This window comes from Morone saxatilis, unplaced genomic scaffold, assembly GCF_004916995.1.
Source record: "Morone saxatilis isolate NCDOM2014 unplaced genomic scaffold, NCSU_SB_2.0 Contig7, whole genome shotgun sequence".
Taxonomy (NCBI): Eukaryota; Metazoa; Chordata; class Actinopteri; family Moronidae; genus Morone; species Morone saxatilis.
The window spans coordinates 17,532,963-17,555,770 of NW_023340246.1; the positions used below are offsets into that span (position 1 = coordinate 17,532,963).

General features: G+C 40.4%; 1 protein-coding gene across 1 annotated transcript in view; it reads left to right on the forward strand.

Annotated features, from left to right (window-relative positions):
* Positions 1 to 274: 274 nt before the first annotated feature.
* The window catches only part of grm1a (glutamate receptor, metabotropic 1a), a 29,782-nt gene continuing 7,248 nt past the window's right edge, over positions 275 to 22,808 (forward strand). The window contains exons 1-4 of the mRNA XM_035679167.1: positions 275 to 1,208; positions 4,263 to 4,512; positions 20,419 to 20,654; positions 22,023 to 22,269. Coding sequence (XP_035535060.1) covers positions 479 to 1,208; positions 4,263 to 4,512; positions 20,419 to 20,654; positions 22,023 to 22,269 — 1,463 coding nt within the window. The 5' untranslated portion in view covers positions 275 to 478. The remainder of the gene's footprint in view (positions 1,209 to 4,262; positions 4,513 to 20,418; positions 20,655 to 22,022; positions 22,270 to 22,808) is intronic.

Consider the following 22,808-nt stretch of genomic DNA (forward strand, 5'->3'; position numbering starts at 1 on the left):
GCGCGCACAGTGCTGACTGATTGTACTGAAACACACCAGTATTTTAGAGAGAGACATGTTAAAAGTACCTGGCTGCTTCCTTCAGAGAGCCAGCCACCTGCACGGTTTGGGCAAAATCCCCAGTGGAGTGCAATCCTGTGCTGCTACCACTGCCCACTGATCAGTCAGGTGTGCCTTGCTCAAAGGCACCTCGATAATATAAGAGAGGCACGGGGGACTGTTGCAGCGGCAGGGGTGTAAATCAGGGCGTTGATGAGAAGGAGCATGCGTGCTTAGTCGACTGTCTCTACAAAACCCTCAGCACATCTGGCCTGGTTTCTCCCAGCCTACATGTCACAGCAGCGTGTCTTTATTTCTTCTGCAGGTGTGCGCGGATATGCCCCGGGTGTCGTGCTCACAGATCGTGGTCGCTGGGATAAACGTGGATGTATTGACCGACAGCGGATAGTATGCCTGCACAGTTGGCACGGCTCACGCGATGTGGCACAACATGGCACGCGTAAAGATGGGTCTCTTCGCTCTCCTGTGTCTCCACGCGTTTTTCTTCCGCGTCCTCGTGCTCTCCCACAGCAGCAGCATCTATGAGCGGTCGGCGGTCCCTCGCGCCGTGTCCCGCTCCGTGGCTCGCATGGACGGAGACGTGATCATCGGCGCGCTCTTCTCCGTCCACCACCAGCCGTCCGCGGAGAAAGTGGCAGAGCGGAAGTGCGGGGACGTCCGTGAGCAGTACGGCATCCAAAGGGTGGAGGCCATGTTCCACACGTTGGACCGGATCAACGCCGACCCTAACCTGCTCCCCAACATCAGCCTGGGCTGTGAGATCCGGGACTCCTGCTGGCACTCCTCTGTGGCCCTGGAGCAGAGCATAGAGTTCATCCGGGACTCTCTCATCTCCATCCGGGATGATAAGGACGGGTCCAAATGGTGCATTGACGGCACCCCGTCCCACCAGCCTCCACCCTCCAAGAAGCCCATCGCCGGAGTGATCGGACCGGGATCCAGCTCTGTGGCCATTCAGGTGCAGAACCTCCTGCAGCTCTTCAACATCCCGCAGATCGCCTACTCTGCCACCAGCATCGACCTGAGTGACAAGACTCTGTTCAAGTACTTCCTGAGGGTCGTGCCCTCAGACACCCTCCAGGCCCGGGCCATATTGGACATTGTCAAGCGGTACAACTGGACCTATGTGTCTGCAGTGCACACTGAGGGTGAGATCCCGTCATTCACCTCTCTAACCGCTCTCTGGTAGTTGGTGTATAGTGACCTCATCGTTCATTATGGTGTTTGTAATTACCCACTGTCCCCAATGTTCCCATTGATACACTTTCTGAGAGAGAAACACATATTTGCTGTGATAATTCATTCTGAAAATATTTAAAAGTCTATTTTTCAAGAGATAATAGAGATTCTGGGCATTGGATGGAGAGATTTAAAGCTGAAATATATTGAGGAGCCTGAAGAAATAATAACACATTTATGTGAATCCACTGGCTTATTAAATAATTTCCTCCAATGCAGAGACCAACTAAATATGAGATTTTGGGGGCTCCATCCATAAACAGTTGCACTTTCACAATTTTATGTTATTAGTCTTTGAGTGCAACTTTCCAGGTTCCATCTTTGCCTTTAAGAGCAACTTAGACTTTCACTCTGAGGCTTTTTTTAGAGCAGGTAGTTCCATCCGCACATATGCATTTGTAGGTGTATCTTCATTACGATTTATATGCTGTTGTCTGGAGTTTAGGGTTGTGTGGACATTACTTCAAACATCTTCCCACACATCCTGTGCATCATCCTACGGCTGTGTGTGTGCAGTTACTGACTAACCTGCACTAGGGACTGTAGAGTGTATGTAAACATTGGGTCGTCTCTCCTTTTGTTTCTTTGAGAAATATATGTACTGCTGCTCCTTCCTCCTGGCACTTTGTTATAATATGTTTTAGGGTGTGAAAACAAAGCTGGAGGTTTTTGTCTGTGCTATCAGAGTCGCCACAGCAAGTTTTAAAAGTCAGTATCTAGGCAAACACATGAGGGACCCTTTTAGCATTAACAATTTAGGTGTTAATTTGGAAATGTTAAATGAATTCCATGGTTAGGTCAGGAGGATGATGAAAAATGGCATCACTGTTTCATCAGATACATAACAATTAAACGTCTTATCTCCTCAGAAACCCTGGCGATAATAGTTTTGAGGATTTCATACCATGATGGGCTTTCTTTTTGAGAACTCTTTTGGTAATTTGTTCATCCGAACAGCACAACTGTGTATTATGGTGGAGACAGGAGGTAAAAGGGAGATTGGGGTTGGGTAGACAGAGTAATTACTGAGAAGTGAATTATGGCCGTAGCTTTTCATTAAAGTCTTAGTGAAACACAGTCAGTGATGTGCACCCAAATTATGACTGACAGGCTACATTACCCAGGATCCCCCCTGAGGAGCTGTGGACTCACAGGGAGTGTAAAACATCTTTGGAAAGTCCTATTATAGTCGTGTGTTGGAGAGGGGGTTTGTCACAGGTTGCTATCAGATAGATGAAGAGAGGGAGTTAGGGAGCTGTAGTACCTGGAGGAATAACTAGGTGGCGTCAGCTGTCTGACCTTCAACATACCTACAAGAGGATCCTCTTGGGGCTGAAGTCATAATTTAAGAGTAATGAAAGACCAGTCAGGGGAAGGATGGATTTGATTGCAGGCAACATCATTTACCCAACAGGCTACAGTGAGCGTTAAAAATAGGATACTTTCCAAAAAAATAAATTCAAGTCAAAACTGGTTTATTATTATTTTTATTTTTTTACATACAGACATTTCGTGAATATAAATCCTGAAACTGACTATAAGTTCAGTTTTGTCAGAGACAACAGCTGAGAAGTTTGGAGCCATAGTAAATATATATAGAGCTTTCACATCATAATTTGTCTGATGCAGCCTTTACCCTGACCTTTTGAAGAGTCATATGTAAATCCACTTCACTATCTTTAGTTATCTCTGAAATGATGGTCACAACTGGCTTAAGTTTATGAGTTTTCCCTCTCCACCACCTTATACAAGTTATAAATGCAGCTTGTTCCCGTAGCAACAGCAAGGGCTGTGAAATTGCATAAATTACCTGTGCCGATTATCATCAGTCTGGTAGGAATACTCAAAGCAGTTTTTTTTTGGTGGTCATTGTCAAATGGGCTGTCAACTAATGCACCACCACCCACCTGTCTCACAGCCTAGATGGAAAGAGTAAAATAATTGGATATCATTATTTCCATTTAGCAGTGGGAGAATGAAATGAGGCAACTGAAAATATCATCAAAGGACTATTGGAAAACCAACACATGGGCCCATTGTGTGCCAGTGTAAATGCATTACTGTGATGCCTATTTCAGCTGCTGTCCTCCTTGCTCTATGGAGCCAAGCCATTCGCAGACAGAGTGTCCATTCTTCATCACCAATATAAGGGGAAGGTTGCTCAGAGGCCCTCAGGAACCTGGCCTTTTACCAAGGCAATTGCACAACAAATGTTTCCAGATTTTTACGGATTGGCACTGTTAATTTCCTTTTGACAACATGCACATCCAAACACACACGCTCACAGACACATGTTCAAGCATGCACAAGTGATTGGATTGTCTGTGTAATCCAGCCTCTCGTGCTAAAGAGCCGTGGGGCTTTCACAATCCAGATCGTGACACATTAGTCAGGCACTGCAGTCCGAATGGAAATAGAAGATTTAGACTCAAACAGATTTGCAGGGCTCTTGATTGGGATGGTGTGCAGTTAGACAAGAATAGCCATCTTCACCCCCTTCTGGCTTTGATTGCAATCAGTTGCCAGTAAACTCTGACACTCATCAGCGGCTCAGCGCTTCAGATCAGTCTGGACTTCACACACTGAGTAATGGCTGAGGGGTGCGCTTTAAGCATAACATTGATTGTCCATCAGTGATGTTATTAGGAATGTATGGCTGAAAGCAATTTCTCGCGCTGTTTAATAATGTCAGTGTGTTTTTTCAAGTAACAAGGCATGTAATGCTTTACCATCACTGAAACATTTATCATGTCACTTACAATGAGAGAACAATGCTCCATGTCTTCAGCTCACAGCCAATGCATTATCAGTATCCACAAAGGCTAATCTAAGAAATGGGATTACCAGACATTGAAAATACATTGCAGAAGGAAATTGTTTTATTGTTTAATTCCAATAAGGAGAGAATCCTGTCCGGCTGAGTTCTCAGTATTTAATAACAGTCTATTTTCTATCACCTTTAGGAAACTATGGGGAGAGTGGCATGGAGGCTTTCAAGGAGCTGGCCTCCCAGGAAGGCTTATGCATTGCCCACTCGGACAAGATCTACAGTAACGCGGGGGAGAAGCACTACGATCGCCTTTTGAGGAAACTACGCGAACGTCTTCCCAAAGCTCGCGTAGTGGTGTGTTTCTGCGAGGGCATGACTGTCCGAGGTCTCCTGATGGCCATGAGGAGACTGGGCGTGTTTGGGGAGTTTCTACTCATTGGCAGGTATGGATCTGTTTTTATTTTATTATTACCTTTTGATTCACAGTTGAGAGCCTCTCTCTGGATGGCAGGAAATCAGTTAACAGGCTGGAACACTGCGAGATGCTGCGTTGTCTTCCTGATGTGCATGTCACCAAGGCAACCAAGAAGAATTAGACCACATACCAATAGCACTGAATAGAAATGTTCTCCAGCAATGAATAATTGGTATTTCTGTCACAGACACAAAACTAGAGAGGGAAACAATGCCTCCAGCCCATTCTCTTCCTTTTGGGATGTTGTTTTTCAAGGCAATGGTAGTTATTTTGCATTTAGCAATCAATAAGAAACACACACATATATTTGACCACACGAAGACCATATCGAATCCATATGAATCTCTCTTTTTGTGATTACACTTTCTCTCTAGATATTCTCTTCCTCTCTTTCTCTGTCTGTTAGTCAGTGTTGAGTGACAGTGACTGACTGTAGCTGTAATCTTAGTCATTAGAAAAGGGCAAGTAGAGTCGTCTCACACACTTTTACAACAGCACATTACACCATGAAATAGCCCTCGGGGAACATTCACACTTGTCAGTAAAAGCCACAGCAACCTTGATGCTACTTTTCAGTTCATTCATGCAATATCTTTGCCCCATCATTTCAGAGAGGGAGGAGGTTTCTGGCATTGGTCTGTTGTAGGGTGGTTGTCAGCCATATGTAACAGGAAGAGGACATTAATAAGACAGCTACGGATGGCAGAGGCTTGTAGCCTAGCTTTGCAGTATTCGTTGGAGATTTGCTGAACACTGCATGAGTGCAGCTCAAATTCAGAGCCATCATCTTCTAACAGGAAGAGCCTGAGGGACAAAATACAGGACAGTCACTTCCATCTTTATTGTGTTTGTGCATATTGAATTGTTCACATTTTAGCTTGCAGTACTCTGAATGTCCAAAGGTTAGGATGTGTACCTTATTACATAAAAAAGGGTAAAATCAGGTTCCAATGTCAATTGCATGCGAGAAGTAATTTTGTGATGATGACTCGTGCAGGTTTTTGTTGGGCCCTTGGTAGATGCTACCATTTTGAAGAATTGACAATGCACAATCTGGAGACATATTTACAATACACAGAAGATGTTCTGTATATTAAAGATGTTCATAATTAATTTAATTAAGTTTAATGAAATTTCTCTGATTGTCAATACATTGTCAAACAAGTTTCTGATGTCTGTCTCTTTTGTAGTTGTATTACAAATATCTTGAAGGGGTGTAATGTCATGCCCAGTTTGTCAGTCCCATAAAAAGACCAAAACCTACTAAGAAGTGTTGCATGTGTAGCCAAAGCCTTGTTTAGCTTATTCCTCTGTAACATAAGATCTCTAATGCTGTACAAAAACTAATAAAAACACATCAATGAGCCATGTTACTTCATCACCATGAACATGGTAATGAAGTTTATTTTGAGTTCATTCTACATACAGTGTCCAGATGCTGTAAAAAAAAAAGTCCCCAAGAAATGTGCTATTTACACCTGTTTGAGTAACATTTGCTAAAAACTACAGTTCCCAGGAAATTACCAGCCTAGAGAAAGAAACTATATATTTTGGGCAACTTCAGTATGAAACAAGCTGAGAACCACAAAAATGAGGAGAAGTGGGAGAGCATTGAGATACAGATTAACACAGTGTCGGTTTTGGTCTTTTTAAGATTTGTTGACAGTAAGAAAAATAAAAAACACAGAAAAACATAAAATTGACTACACAGCAACAGTATCTAATTCATGTGAAGTACAGCACCTTTTTGCCACGTACACACGTACCTAAAATTCTCCTGTGTAATAGACACCCTTCTATTGGCAGGCACTGAGGGATTTGTTTCTTGTCATTGCCATTATCCTTGAAGAAGCATTTCCTATTTCCTGTAATATCTCCCTGTGGTAGAAATGTAGAGAAGGCAAGTGCTGCTCTTAACAGCCCGTGTTTATGTTGTATGTGTTATATTCAATGCATACGTGCATATTTAACTTCTTGGCAAGGGAAGGCTTTTCAGATGCAGAACATGCCTTTTAAATTATCCATCATAATGACACTCTCGGGTTGCATTCATTCCCATATCTCTACCTTTCTCTTGCCTCCATAGGAGATGGGAAAGTGGGTCTTTTTTTAGCTTTTGTGGAAGTCTCCATGGGCAGAAGAAATGCTTCTGGGTCAGAGAGGGAGATAGGGAGAAGGATATAGAGAGACAGACTTTGTAAAAATGATAGAGTAAGTCTAGGCCAACACAGATGCCAAGCAATGTGTGTGTTTCCTGGCATGTAGTGGACAAGTGAATGAAGCTGGCAAACAGGTATTAGCTCAACAAAGGGGAGCTTGTTTTCTTGATTTGTGTTTTCACTTCTAAAGAATCCTCTTGTATAAAGCGTTTGTGTGAGAGTTGGAAGGATGTAAGACACACAAATACAATGGTTGAATGACACAAAGTGACAGAGGAAGAGTGCAGTCAATCTGTCATTTTTACATTGAACATCTAACACACTTGCAGTCTCTCTTTTATTACTTACAAAATGGCACAGTGGACAAAAGTTCAAAATTTGCAACTGAAGTCTTTTTGACATTTAAGGTGCTATAATCAATATTTTTTATATTAATAATGCATGAAATGGCTGCATGTTTGCGAAAAGGTTCACTTTTAGTGATGAACCCAACTCTGCTGTTCCTCTCTGCTCTACCAAGCTTTTTAATGTCTTCCAGCTAACTGTTTTGGGTTTATGGCCTGCAACTTTTACTGTTCTGGTTCACCCTCACTGCTCTCATCAGCATTGTTTGCAGATGCAGGAGGCAGCTGTTTTCAGTGAAAAAGCTCTAAAAACCCACTGCATACTATCTGCACAGCATCAAACAGCAGATATAGTTAGTAACTATAGTGGAGTTCATTGGGTGTCCAGAAACAAATGAATGCTAATGTTCTCTGCGTCTGCCGAATAATGTCAGTGTTATGTTTACAGCTAGTTTCCACTGCACCAGAATGAAAAACCAGTAAACAGGTTTAAACAATTAACTAGTGCTGCCTCTTGCTTGCATATTGAAATTTGATTGTGAAACACATTCATATTTAATGGCAAAAACATAATTCTTGTTGCTTTTAAACAAAAAATACATCACTTACTTTGTAGCTTTACAATTTCACGATTTCAGTGTACTTTCTTATATCACAACAAATCACAAAAGCCAACTGACTAAGTCTAAATTCAAGCTAAATGTTTCATCACACTACAAACTGATAAAGATTAATGATTTACCCTGAAAGACGTAAGCACATGCATCTTTAAAATCACCAACTAATGACTAAAATGATGCCAGAACAAACAAATGTATGGAGAACATTATCAGTCCAAATATCTTCTTCAGCATTCCCATCATCACACTTAGCGTAATAATTTAAATGTCAAAGCACCACACCAAAATGCATCACACCTCATCACAGTCTGCTAGCTCACAATACTGTACACTATTACAATGCTATTAGTGTGTTAATTATAGCACTAAGTCATCATAGTCAGTATAATTCAGTCCCTTGGCACTTGTTGTTTGGTGACATATGGTTGAATGCCGGGGACTGCTATCATTGGCGTAACTCGTGGGAAACTACAGTGATCAAATCTGTGGTGATTGGACAAAATTGAACGGTTACACAGTATTCCTAAGGATTGGTTGAATTGTTGTGATTGCAACATCCTGGAGGGACTTTGTAAAGATAACAAGGTTTTTGCAGAAGGTTCCATCAAAATCAATGAGGCGGTGAGACGGTTATTGCCTTATACATCTCCTTGACCTTTTGTATCTCCCCCATTTTAATGCACTTGGCTCACACAAACAGAACTGCATAAGATTTGGCAGTATTGTGGTTTTTCCACCACATCTCATGTGGAGATGATCATAGAACACCACAGAGGCAGGCAAAAGCTCTACACAGCAGTGGCTACATAAACTACAAGTAGACATGCAGAGAGTTTTGATTCAGAGAGCTTTGTTTTTGCCGCTCGACTAACCTGCTCTTCAGACAAGAGCCAGGTGTGGCAGCGTGCTCGACCCACTTTATCCCTGACCTGCAGACTCTACTCTGCATCACTTCAACACCCACTCTGCTGTGCTATTGTCAGTCAGAGGGGCTCGTTCCTTTCTCGCTCTGTGTGATGTCAATCATGGTTTTGCCAATCAGCCGCTTCCATTACTCCACGACTGCACACGCACACACATAAAGAGACAACATTTATTCCATGCGTACACCCTGGCGCAAAATACAGACACACGTTCCCGACATAGATTATCCACTTCATTCCAATCAAGACATCAACATTCTTGTTTTGTTCAAGCACATTTCGAAATGATTCTTTGAGATGAGAAATGCACTCTGCGTAGACAGAAGCAGGAAGCACAGGAAATGTATTGATATAACCTTGCTTCATTTTTAAAAACAGAAATTATTGTATGACTGAGCAGGAAGCTGGTTGGTGAAAGATGAGGAGAGTCAGTCAGTTCTGCAGTAGGTTGGTTGAAGATAGGTGGGTGTAGACTTTGGTTGTGGAGTCCTGCTGGTCTGTCCACAGATTAAGGTGGAGACCCCACCATGAGAGTGTAAAAAGAAAGAGTGAGACAGCGGGAGAAAGGGAGGAGATACGAGAGTATGGTTTGAAGTAGAGGGTGTTTGTTTATCATCACTGATCTGGTGAATGCTTGTAGATAAGTTAAAGGATGTGATGTTCATAAAACAAAACAATGCTCACAGGAAAAATGACAGGATCTCGCTTGGAATTTAATCTGTGTTTATGTTAACTGGACAAGATTCTGAGGTACAGTAGAAATAGTGCAATGTAGTTCACAAGGGGGAGTGTGGGGTGGATATATGGGTCAATAAAGCATGTGACTTTGAAGCACACTTTGTTGATCTTAAAGCTGCACTGTTGAATATTTTTCTATTAACATTGGATAAAATGACTATGTGTAATGTGAAAGGTTATGTTAGTTATGAAGCAACCTCATTTCCAGCAACAGTTGTTTTGAGCGAAAAAGCTAGAGTCTAAAGAGCCAAATATTTCCCTCTGGAATTGGTAGAGAGCAAAAAGGAAACAGAGAGAGAATATTGGACCAGAAACACAACCTCAAATGCATGCTAATGTTGCTCTGTATCCGCTGGATGCATAAATAATGTAAAGTATGTCAATAAATATGTCAGTGGTGTGTTTAAAGCTTGTTGTACTGTCAAGTGAGCAATAAAAAACTGTTACAAAGTAGCCAAATCTTAACCATAGTGGTAGCAGATCAGAAAAAAAGGTTATCTGAGTCATTTTTGTAATCATCATATGTAATTGGAGCCTGTTGTTCTTCGGCTTCAACGTCACTAATTATCATAATAATATCACCCTTACCTTGTTTAATCGGCGACAGTGTGCAACATCTGTTGCATGCGATGGATGAAACCTGCTCAAATTCAACGTTCCTTTCATAAGCCTTGCAGAAAACATCAGCCTTAAAATGTATTTTCAAAGTTTTGCTTTACCTTTCATAAACTATCAAAGACCAAATTCAGCATGTGATAGTTGGCATGACAAATTGAATTAGCACATCAAGCCTCAACATTTTTTCTCAAAGCCTCTTTGAAGTTGGTATAGCTTTTCAGTGGAAGAATTTGGGACATACCTCAGAAATCAGTCTCACCATAGGGAGGAATAATTTTTATGTCCATCCCAGAGCAAGCGAAAGCTACAGATGAACGTAATACACATTATGAGTGCAGCCACAAAACTGGTAGAGGGGAGTTATTTAAGCTACATTGGGGAGACCAGGAAGTTGTTTGAATTTATCTTAGTGTTCAAACCACTCTTAAATTTATTTATCACTGTGAGGGAACATAAGGGAACACTGTGTGCTACATACACTAGAGTGCACTTGATGCTGTGAAATGGCCACAGATTCCTTGCCTGTTATTTGACAACAGAGAGCTGTACACACAATGATTCCCAGGAGATGGCTTCCCATATTATTACAGATCCACCACCACCACCATGTTGCTGTCAGTGTGCTTCGGCCAGTGCTTGCAACCAAGTCTTTTTGTCGATGTTGCTCCATTTATAGATTATGTTTGTCAAAATCCTTTACTTTATCACCAGAATAATTTTAATATATATATATAGTCTTTCAGGTACTTGAGTTTATTTACAAAGAAACATGCTTATAAAACCAATATATTTGCGTTTTATAACTGTATAACCAATTACTTAACAGGGACACTTGACAGAATGAAATGTACCAGCTATCTGATCTGTTGGCACAAAGAAGTTTTCTCTCTCCTAATTTGCCAACAATTTAATGCATAGCATACCTATTCTGAACAGGAAGAATTTAGAATTTGGGCACACTTCCCAAAATAGCTATCTGCCTCACCTTGCACATTCATGGTTTAACAATGAGGAATCACTGTGTCAGTGCTGGTTCTGAAATAAAAACAGGGGATACATGCAGATACCTGTATTCTTTCTTGAGCCATAAGAGGATCAACAGCTGCAATCATCAGTACATCTGAAAATGTGGCTTCTCTGACATTTGTGACCTCACAAATGTGACACCAAACGCGACTGCTTGCAAAACAAAAAAAATTTGCCAATCGTTTCGGTTGTGAATTGCAGCTGTGACCTTTTGAAGGAAATACTCAAGACAATTTTCTGCAAAAATGCCACAGAAAAGTGTCCACCAATTCTTAAAGGCCCCAAGGTCATGCTAACTCGGAAAAGTGAGGGTGACACACACCATTACTGCTGCAGCAGAGAGAGCCATGTTAGATATTTTTCAAAGACCAATGAAATAAGAAGTTTCAATGATTCATAAACTGGATTTTCACATTCTTCATAGCGTGATAGAACATGTCTTTGAGCTGACACAACTGAACATATCTGGCAGCGAGCATGTGTTTTTAACTAAGGTTTTCTCTGAGGCGAACGCCATTAAACTCTCTCGCAGTTAAAGTGTTACAAGTATTACAGTAAATCTCTGAATCCTGACTGAATTTCCACCTACTTCCATAAAGAAATTGCCATGAAATCATTTTTTACAGCTTTGAACGCTAGATATACATCTACTGTACAGTGTCATCGTGTTGTCATGGCTTCTCTGCCTGTTTCCCAGCACCGCGCCTAGTTTCTGAATGGCAGCATGGAGTGAACCCACCTACCCATTTGCCCGCCTGCTTGCTCACTTGCAATTAGCAGCGTTCATTTTCTCCCTCTAATGCTGCTTGAATGCTGTTATTACTAAACATCATTTACATAAGCTGCTTTTCCACATGTAACACTCGTTTCTGCCTCAGTCTTACGCACACCAGTTTTGGTCTGGGTCTCATTTTGAATGCTTGATTGTTTGGTTTTTGTTTTAATTTTGATTCCTGACAAAATGGACACTGAGACAGGAATGCAGATGTTCTGCCTCTGTAATGTCTTGGCACAAGTCATTAGCAGGGTATGACTGTGTCTTTTGAGACTGCGCTGAGGTGCAAGGAAAGCTGTGAACCCATATTGTGTGTGTCACATGCATTTCTGCATTTGGCTGTCCTGTTTGATTTTCTGCAACAACGGGACTCAGGTTTTGCTCTGAGCTTGAATAAATGAAACGTTTAGGGAGCCAGAGAGAGAGAGAGAGAGAGAGAGAGAGAGAAAGAGGAGTTGTGGTGCGACACATTTAACTGCCTTTTTCCTGTCATCTCTAAGGCTTTCATCTCCTACCCATCTCAGGAAGGAGAAGCGCGGAGGATGTGGAATTCTGCCTATTGACTTCTTCTTGCGAGTAATTTGGTAAATAGCAGGGCATGAGCAAAAAGAGACCTCATCTCTGGCAACAGCACCGGCACCAGCGCCAAAATAAATTAGTATCTTTCTCATCCAGAATTGTGGATGTACAAGGGGTTAAAACTGATTTTTTGTTGCTATGCTTTGGAGTAATCTATCCTTCAAAAATTCTTCTGAATCAAATGTTTTAAAATATATTCAGATTCATGAAAATTGTTTGGATAACAAGATCAAGGAAATTTAAGACTGCAGAAAATGATGATGAAGATAAATACTGTTTCCACTTAAATAAAAAGAAGGGATGATTGCTTTACTTGCTTTTATTTCAGGACTGCTTAGCCTAAAATGACAAGCATCTATAATTCTCCTTGAGATGTATGTGGCATGATCGCCACGCCTGACAACGTGCTGCACCCTTACGCTAAGCTCACTTTGCAGAAGCATTGTTAGGCTTCCGGTTGGAGACCAATAGCGACTGTTACATTAGCAATGAATGTATAGATTCAGAGAGCGGGTGGTGGATGGGCTGCCCTTTTGACCCTGTGCGAAGAACTCTACATGTAAGAGTTTACGGGGACACGTCATGCATGAATCAGGATTAATATCATTTTTGTTAGCAGGACAGCATTTACTGTACCACTGGAATAAAAGGCTCTGTGTGCTGCTTGTGCTACAGTCGCCATGGAGATTTCGTTTGGGCTCATGACAGAGTTGGTGTGATCGTCTCACTGCAGATCTGTCATTCAGTCTGTCAGCAGGGCTCCAAACACAATAGTCCCTTCTTGGAAAATATGGCTGACATCTGAAAAATTCCTCCCAGCAACAACAGCAACAAAGATTGTAATTATAAGATAAAGACACACTGTCTATGTTCATTCAGTAATAGAGCCCTGCTTGCATTACTCGCGCACATGCTAGTGGAGAGTATATTCAAGTTGAGTCAGGATTCGTGATTGCATCTGTTTGTGTTCTACTGAGAAATGGAGCACAATGAGCTGTATCTGAATATTTATAACACGCCTCTGATGTTAATTGAAAGCAGCCACACATTGTCAAGGACATCTCTCTCTTTCCAATTGATGCCTTGTGTTCCCTTGTGCGAGGGGATGGGTGAATGACATTGGAGGGATCAAAAATAGCACACTGGCTTTGCATGTGGACATAGTTGTCACATCCTGATTCGCAGAAGCTGAAATGCTTTCTTGTACAGACAGCTAACATTTGACCAAAGAGTAGGAATGTATCCACAAAAGACAATAGTGAATGAAGGCGCAAGAAATTTGAACCACAAACAGTCTGTAAGGATCTGCAACAATAGCATGGTGCTAAAAAATTTATCAGCAATAATGTTGATAATCGATACATTATTTTTGTCCTTTTTCATGCAAATATCTCAAACATTCTCAGCCTCTGAATATTTCTTGCATTCTGTTTTGATGTCTCTCATCTTGTGGTCCTAGTAATGTTATATAATGTGATAAAGGATAGTGTACTGTACCCAGATGGATACAGCAGCATACAAAGGCAAAGGACTCACGCTGAAATTACAGTCAGACTGAAACCTCAGATAGTTTGCAATACGTCATTACGTCTCATTAAAAAGCATGTTATTGCAATAATATAAAAAAGCAATAAAGGGGCTACAATACTATATTGTGCAGTCCTGCTACTGTGTTTTTTAATGTGCATAGTAAATCATTTTGGAACATCAGCTGTTATTTTGTATCATTTGATCTTGCAATTGTCAACAGAGCTGTCATGTCTGTCGGCTGTATATCCAGTTTTTTTTTCACATGGACATCTGCCTGATAAAGATCTTCTAGTACAAAATGTTCCATTATTTCATTTTTGAGAGCTTGCTAAATTCACTGTGTGAAATACCACTCCTTTTCATTCTTCATTATTTTCTATTTTATAACATTTTAGGAACACATTTTTACTACCTGATTACTCTGAAGGCATATTTATCAATAATTAAAATAGAAATTGGATATCAGTGAATATTATTTTCTTCTTTTGAGTGAAACTTTAAAATGGATCTTGTAGTTGTTATCATTGCAATAATAAGAAACCAAAAGAAACACGGAGGCATTTAAAAAAATATATGAGTCCTTGAGCAGCAGTGTTGTAACCTTATGTAATGATTTTACATTAAATTGACCAACTGATAATAAGATCTTGTCATCCATCAGTCGCTGCCACTGCTGATATTTGATTCAGAGAATCTTTCATGGGGTTTAGTAGCGTATTGACGTCCCTTGGCAGTAAAACGCATGAAGGATTTTCTCCCAGCAGTGTTCCCTGTCAATGTAGAGGAGACTGATCTCCCAACTCAAACTGGGGCATGATGAATAAGTAAAAGCAGCTTGGATGGGCTTTTAAAGGCTCCCCAGCTCACCCGGGGTCCTCTGTGTCACCTCAAGAGAGTCCAGCTGGCTAACAAGCCACCACCACCACTCCTGTTTTAGCTCCAAAGAGTCACAGAAATATGAGAAATAGAGGAGAATGGGAGAGGAGAGAGAGAGAAATGTAAAGGCAGAGAGGGGGAGGGAGAGTTTTGGAGCGTTAATGTTCAGCTGAGGAGAGCAGTTTGGAATTAATTAAGAATGATAGGGGATCAGCATAGAGATAAATGTAATGCAAACAAAAATGACCCCTATGAGCTCCTGTTGTGTGAAGTTAAAGAAAGAAGTTGTGACAAATGGCTTAATGCGTTTACTTAAGTACTGTTATTTAGGATGTATTGTTATAGATCAAACAGAATATAAAATGGTAGAAATAGTATACATAAAAGTGATATTATAGTCAGTCATAGTCAGTCAACATATCAAAATGAGCTTCATACTTATTTGTAACTCCTTCTGGTTCAAGCAATGTATGTAAAGTTTGGTTGTCACCAATACACTTTATGCAAGAGTTCATGATGCTTTTGTAAAGTAAAAGCTACTTGAGTAAAGGTTTGTTGTTGTCGCCTGTTTCCTGGTTTTGAGGCTGTTGTAAGCCAATAGTTGCTGCCAGATTTCACTGCTTAGTTGGACTACTGTTCTGGGATTAGCTGCCATATTTACACCTTCACAATTCTCACAGAATCCATTTAGTAACAGAAATGTTTTCTTGAAACATTAAGTTTTAAACATTTTTCACATCAAATATTTCTTCACTTTCAAATAGCCTGGGTTAGCTTGAAAAATATATTATATTCACTTTGTTACACTTTAATGCATTAATAATGATAATATAACTTTGAAAGAGGCCAATTATGCCCATATTGCTGCTAACAATTACTGGAAAATAATCAGAAATTGAAATGTAAGTAAGAAACTGTGTGTGTGTGTGTGTGTGTTGTGTTGGTGTGTGGTGTGTGTGTGTGTGTGTGTGTGTGTGTGTTACATTAAGATCAAAGACTTAAAGCATGAGTTTACTTTTAGGAATAATGTAGTTCTCTTAATTAGATCAGTTGACATTCTTGTGGTCTGTGAGTGACACACAGATTAAAAGTTTTTCCATTAACAACCTCAACTTTTATTTCAACACTTGCATAGAGCAATTAGGAAACTCTTGACTCCCCTATCCTCCCCTTCCTCTTTTTAAAGTAACTCTTCCCATTCATCCTCCAGGGGAAACAGCGCATGTGATTAAATCTCTGCCCTGCCAATTAATTCATGGCTTCATAAATATACAAATGTGCTATCAAACTGGAACTAGATCATCCAGGAGAGTCGCGGGAGCTCTCAGTCTTCGCTGTTGTATAGTACTCTATAAATTATCCAGCTGTTGGCTTGCTGTGCTTCTCTAAACAATGGCACACATCATCAAGTCCCAGTAAATCATCCAAATACACACGTCCTGTTACTAAGCATGTGGTATTAAAGGAATAGCATGCTGCTGACTTTACTTGACGAGCTAAATACTGACTTAAATGATTCATTAAATATATTTTGAATTAAATAAAGTTTACACAGTCAAGCTCAGCCTCGGTCCAAATAAATGTGTGTGTGTGTGTGATTGTGGCCCTGTCTGTGGATGTGCATATGATGCATTCACAGGTCTGACTCATGGTATGTCAACTGGCCGTCATGTTATTTACCAGTAAATAAATAACATAATGCTTCCTTTGACTTGTTGAATGATTAAATGAGTGTTTGAGAGTCTACAGAGAAAGTCCTCAGCAGGCGAAGAGCAGCATCAGCGGCTTGTTCAAATGCTTCAAATAATCCACGTTTTCTTTTTTTGGGACATGCAACCACAGCCAAAGTTGTTTCTTTTAACATGAAAACAAATTTTCATGTTTTTTGCTGCCTTAACTTTAACCACAGAGGAGGCAGAGCAGAATAAGCTCATATGAATATCTTTTGTAATGGTCGAATGTGTCATTTTGTAAGGCACTGGCAAATAAAAAATGACCTACTTGTCTACTCATTACCTGACATTTCCTTATTTTGGAGTTGTTGGCAAAAGTAACTAGTATTCAGTGTGTATCTCAGGTTAAAAGTTCAAACTAATTTTAATGTTAAAATAAAACACTGTAATCCTATCAGGTATGCTCTGTTTATATCTCAGACCTACTGCCTGTCTGTCTTACTACAAAACTAATAACATACTTGAATAGCATTGACTCCTTAATCTGCTTAAACAGGTGTTCCTTCGGTAGATCTGACTGAGGTTATGTAATAATGGGCCTTCCAGTATGCAGCGTGAAGCCGCGGAACATTGAGGTGACATTAAATCAGATTTCGTCCCATTAGGCGTCTCTCTGATGGCCCGAGAGTTTTGATGAGCTGTTTGGAGTTCTGCCAGAGACAGCACGATCCTGAGAGAGGAGAGCGAGAAGAGAGAATGTCATTTTACTTCATCACAAACTCCACTGTGAGAAACAGTCAAGCATGTCTTCAATGGCTTGTGCATTATTCATGTAGAGTGTTGAACAGCCCTTCTCCCCTCTCTCTCTCTCTATTTATCTAAAAACCAATCTGTTTTCCACTCTTCTGTTAGAACAAATATGTTAAACACTGAATTGTATTGAATTGACCATATTAAATGCAGTTACCGTGTCAGGTAAGGTGTGTTTATGGTAAACACACAAATCTATAAAGTGGTGTGTGTGTGTCTGTGTGTGTGTGTCTGTATTGCATGCACTGAAAGAGAGAGGGAGGGACAGAGACAGTATTCACTTGGAGTGAATGAAGGAAATGTGACTAGAACTAATGAACTTCACGTGTTTCTGACTCTTAACTCAATTATGATGATGACAGTTAAATCGTTTTTTTTTTCATATACAGCAAAAATACAGCAAACGGGGATACCCTTATCCAAAGAATAGGTTGTTGTTAGGCCATACTGCTGTAATTTTGTCCTCTCACCATTACCCAACACTGTTCCTTTCTTTAACAGTATTTGTTCCACACAGGTTGCGTATTCATGGATAGTTTAATGGGTCTTAGCCTACACATTTTTAACATCAATTAGACTAAGCACATTTTTCTGCATTTACTGTATTCTGTATACTGTAATCTGCACATTGGTATGAAATCCTATGCGTTTGTGCAAAGATGCAAGGATGTATTCTCTTAGCCGCATCCCACTGGCCAAAACATATCCAGCTGGCTCTGATGGTGTTAGGAACAATAGAGGAAGAAGTCAAAATTTGCAAGGATAGGAATAATTTAAAGCCAAATCTATCAAAGAAGAATAGGTTTGCTTACCATTTTTGAATTTGCACGGGTGGCAGTAGAGGAATGCCAGTTGTGGGGTTTCCCTCCAAAAAATGAACATCCTCCACCCACTGACTACATATGTAAATATATACATGACAATACGTGAAAACACTGAATTGGGCTTATTTTTATTGACATTTTTAAAGTGTAAGGCTGACAATATTACATACATTTCTTATTGCCTTCAAATCTCATGAAAAGACCAAATGTAATGATGACTTGCTCCTACTATCAAGTATTGCCTATAGCTGAAGCCTGACATAGGTTATTCCTCAGTGACATTGTTGTCCAAAAGGTATTAATAACACACCAGTGATGCAACCATTGCACTGTAGTTTATTTTGTGTCAGTCCCTCATGCATCATTCTGGTGCTGTAAATAATGTGTATATTTATCCACGGCTGAAAATAGTTCCCCCAACAAATGCACTATTTGCTCTTGTTTTAGGAACATTAGCTTAGAACTACAGGGCCCAGCTGTTTTAGGAAATTACAAAGACCTGTTTTTAAAAATTTACATCTTTATTAATCACAGATACAACAGGTTGGTCAGAAAGTATGCAGGGATGGAGTAATGCATTTTTGGTTATGGTGCTCCATTAAATTTCCTACTCCAAATCTGTATATGGCCTGTCATACTGTCACTGAGTACAGTATATTTTTGAGGCAGAGTGGGGAAGTTTTCTTACCTTTAGACATTTTTGCTGGTAGGGAGAACATGATCAAAGAGACAGGTGTTACGGTCAGTTGGAGACACTTTAACAACTTCTTGGCTCTGTTTTCAGGATACTTTTTATACTGGCAGTGTCCTGCTGCCCAAAATATGTAGGAATCCATATGTCTTTTAGCCTGAGAAAGAATTAAACACATTGGTTTTATAGTTTCCTCCTTACATTCTCACAAATTTGTTGACTGACAGTAATTGTAGACATAAAGGTCAGAAAATTTGACCTGCACACATACGCACACACGTCCTTATCCATCACCCAGAACATCCCATGTGTGTCAGGTAATTGGTTCCATGGGGAGTTATACCTAATTGGTGCGTAGCTGTCAATAGTGCAGGTATTTCAAGGCAGTAGCCCGGAGCCAAGATGAAAGAGACATAGAATAAAATACAGCCATGAACCCACACTTGGTGGGATTTAGAGATAGAGCAGAGCTCAGAGTGGTGCTGTTTATCTGTTAATTTGTTTTTCAGTGTCTCCTTCACTGGTGGTTGGAGCCCACTTGCCAGCTGCGTGTCAAAATTAGCTTGGTAGGGTAGAAATTCTCGCACAGACGGTTACACAGGCAAACAAACAAGCGAGCTGAAGGGACTAAAGCCTACAATTACGGTTGAGGCACTATTGTTGAGATTTGCATCCTCTCAAATTGAGGATTGCTGCAGTGGTCTTGAGATAAGCCTTCTCACCAGTGCTGCCCCACTAATTTAAGAGCGTACAAGAGTAGAGGCAGTAGACTACCTATACTCATAGTGGAAGCTCATTATTGAAATGAAAACAACACATGACCGAGGGTTTGGGCTTGTGCACTGATGTTGTTCTCTCATTACATTTCCTTTGGTTTTATAGGAGCTTTCCTATTAGTCTCCAACTGAACAGAGACAATGGGATTCAGCCCACATCTGTTTCACTTCAGTATTGCCTTTTACTGCATGTTGCTGCTCTGTACGTCCAAATGGATGAATTATTTCAGTTCAGTTTAGTTCAAAGATTCATAGTCACTGGCAGTGGAGTTTGTTAAAATTTTTTCGATCAGCGATCACCATTCATACAGCAGTTACGCTGATTGCTGGTACAAGCTGTTACTTGCAGTTCAGTACAAAATTAGACCCATGCGAGCACTGTACTTAACGTTAATAGCTCATCAGGTGACTATTTGCAATACAGTCATCACATCATGATTGTTTCTGTGGGTTTTGTAGTCTTTTAATAAAGCTGACAGTGGGTCCCTTAGTCACCAGTGAGGTGTGAGCTCCACTGCTAAAAGCTACGCACACGATGATGCGATTATGGTGATTCAGTATACTCAGTTTAGTTTGAAGATTTGTTTATACATACACTGCATACTGCCCTGTCCCCCTAAGAAAGTCATGAATGAAATAGAAAATCTATCCTTGCAGTAAAGCTGCATTAGTGGAACCTGTTTTGTTTATGTTGTGTGAAATTAAATGACTGTAGTGTCAATGATGCTGCTCTTGAGAACAGTTTTATGGGCACGTCAATCTGAATCAGCGGTATCATCGTATCGTCTAGCACTACCTCTCACTCTAAATAATGATAATGTTTTATTCTTATTCAAATCTTTTTCATAATGTTTTACTGTTCCCCATGCAATCGTTATATTATAGCAACTTCTTTCTCTCTCGCTCCGTCAGTGATGGATGGGCAGACCGTTATGAGGTTGTGGAGGGTTATGAGCAGGAAGCAGAGGGAGGAATCACCATGAAGCTGCAATCAGAGGTGGTCAAGACTTTTGATGACTACTACCTGAAGCTGCGTCTGGACTCCAACACCAGGAACCCCTGGTTCTCTGAGTTCTGGCAATACCGTTTCCAGTGCCGCCTGCCAGGCCACCCACAGGAGAACAAGAACTACAAGAAAATCTGCTCTGGTGGGTGACTACAGAGAATTGTATATTTTTGTTGTTTATTTCTGAAGGATTGCTCTCATGCATCGTCCTCTATTCTTTCATCTGCCTGATTTGAGGGTTAAATCTGTGTGAAAAACTCATAAATAATAACAAACCATGTATTTCTTTCTGTGTTTCCCTTCCTTTGCTCTCAAAAGGTGATCATGGTAAATTGTGTTCTTGACTTGTTAATAGCATTTAAATCACAATTCAGAATGACTCACAATACATCCAATCAAAACCAAAAAAGTAATCAAATGAACAATGCAATCAAAATTAAAGGGAATTGCTCAGCATGCTTTTAATCAAATGATAAATAAAATCAATTAGTGGTTTTTATGACTGTCTCAGTGCAGCACAGTCATAGTCTGCTTTATTACTTTCTCTGTATCACACTTTTATATACCTCTTTTATTCCAAAGACCTTCAAGGTGGTAAGTGCATTTTTCTAGCCTCTACCATGGTGATAACTTTTTATCAGAACTGCACCTGCATTCTGTAAGCATTTGACCCATCCAAGACAGGAAGAGTTTGACTGATGTTTTCTTTAACACAACACTGTCTGTAATGTCTTAAAACTGCAATTTCGTCAAATGGTAAGATGTCTTGATTCCAGCAGTAACAGGCTCTTGGCCAGAGTCAGGATTGCATCAGTCAAACTCTGGAGCACTCGGCTTGTTTATATTGTATGAGAAATAAAAAGAAAATGGCCTCACACTTTGAGAAACTGCACAAAGGAATGGCTCACCCAGCACACACTGTTCCCCCAAACCGCTGAACACCCGAAAAAAATGTTGCTGTATTGAGATCGCACCTTTTCTTTTCTGTGTGCATGTTGATGTCAAAGACAATGAATATCAATATTTTAAATGCACTGTCTAAGGAGGCAAAGAGAAATGGAAATTCAGTCTTAAACATAGGAAGAAATATCACACAAGTCTGTAAGAAAAAAGTCTCTTTTTCTTAAAAATTTCCCACCATCCAAAACATTGACATTTGACCGTGGGACAGTGCCTTTAGAAGGCTGACATTGAAGTACAACATGGCGTCTGCAGTCTTGGGATTTTCCCAGACATTGGTTGTTCTCCACATTTGTTTCCTATTGAGCCTCTGGACATCAGGTTGTGAATTCCTTGTATGCTAATATATTCTGTTTTGCAATACATTCTTCATGTCTGGTTTAAATTTCATCATGCATTGTGGAAAACAACTGTTTTTTTTAATATATATTTTATTCTTACAGTCTAACTGCACTTTAAGAGCACAAAACAGCACAAATCAAGAAAGTTTTCTTCAAATGTAACTCAAAATTCTTTCATCCTTTTAATGCCCTTTTTTCCTCTCTAACAGGAAATGAGAGTCTGCATGAAAACTATGTTCAGGATAGTAAAATGGGCTTTGTCATCAATGCCATCTATGCCATGGCTCATGGCCTCCATGATATGCACAAAGAGGTGTGCCCAGGGCAGACGGGGCTCTGTGAGGCCATGGACCCTATCGATGGCAGCAAGCTGCTGGACTACCTACTAAAGACGTCTTTCAAAGGAGTCTCAGGAGAGGATATTTATTTTGATCAAAACGGAGACACCCCAGGAAGGTAAGAGGATGAGGAGGGTGGTAAAAATGTAGAAAAAGGCCGGAAAATGGTTCACACGTGGTTATAATCAGTACATTTCTCCTGTCTAACACTCTCCTGCTCATTAGCACACATGCACATGCACAAACGTGTGCACCAGTCTCGATCACGAAAGGATGTAATTAGTTTGGACTGGAACAGATTTAGTGGATTGTCCAGTCTGGCAGCTACTTTCATCTATCTTCAGTCCAACAGACAGCATTTGACAGTCAGAAAGCACAGCCGTGTCATTCCTCTGTCAACTAGAGGTCAGGTGGAGCACATCCTGGTTCAGTATTAAAATGATGCCAGAGTGTGCACTGGCATGAGCTCTTGATGTCACATTACCAGGGTTGTAAGCTGTTTAAGTGACTTTGGATAAGAAAAAAGGTTTGCTAAGCTGTTGAGTCGTTATCATTAAATTACCTGTCACTCTCTTCTCCCCTAGCTCTACAGCTCCCTCTTCCTCACTCTCTCTCAGTCTCTGATCCTTTACCTCTTCTCTGTTCTACACCCCCCCC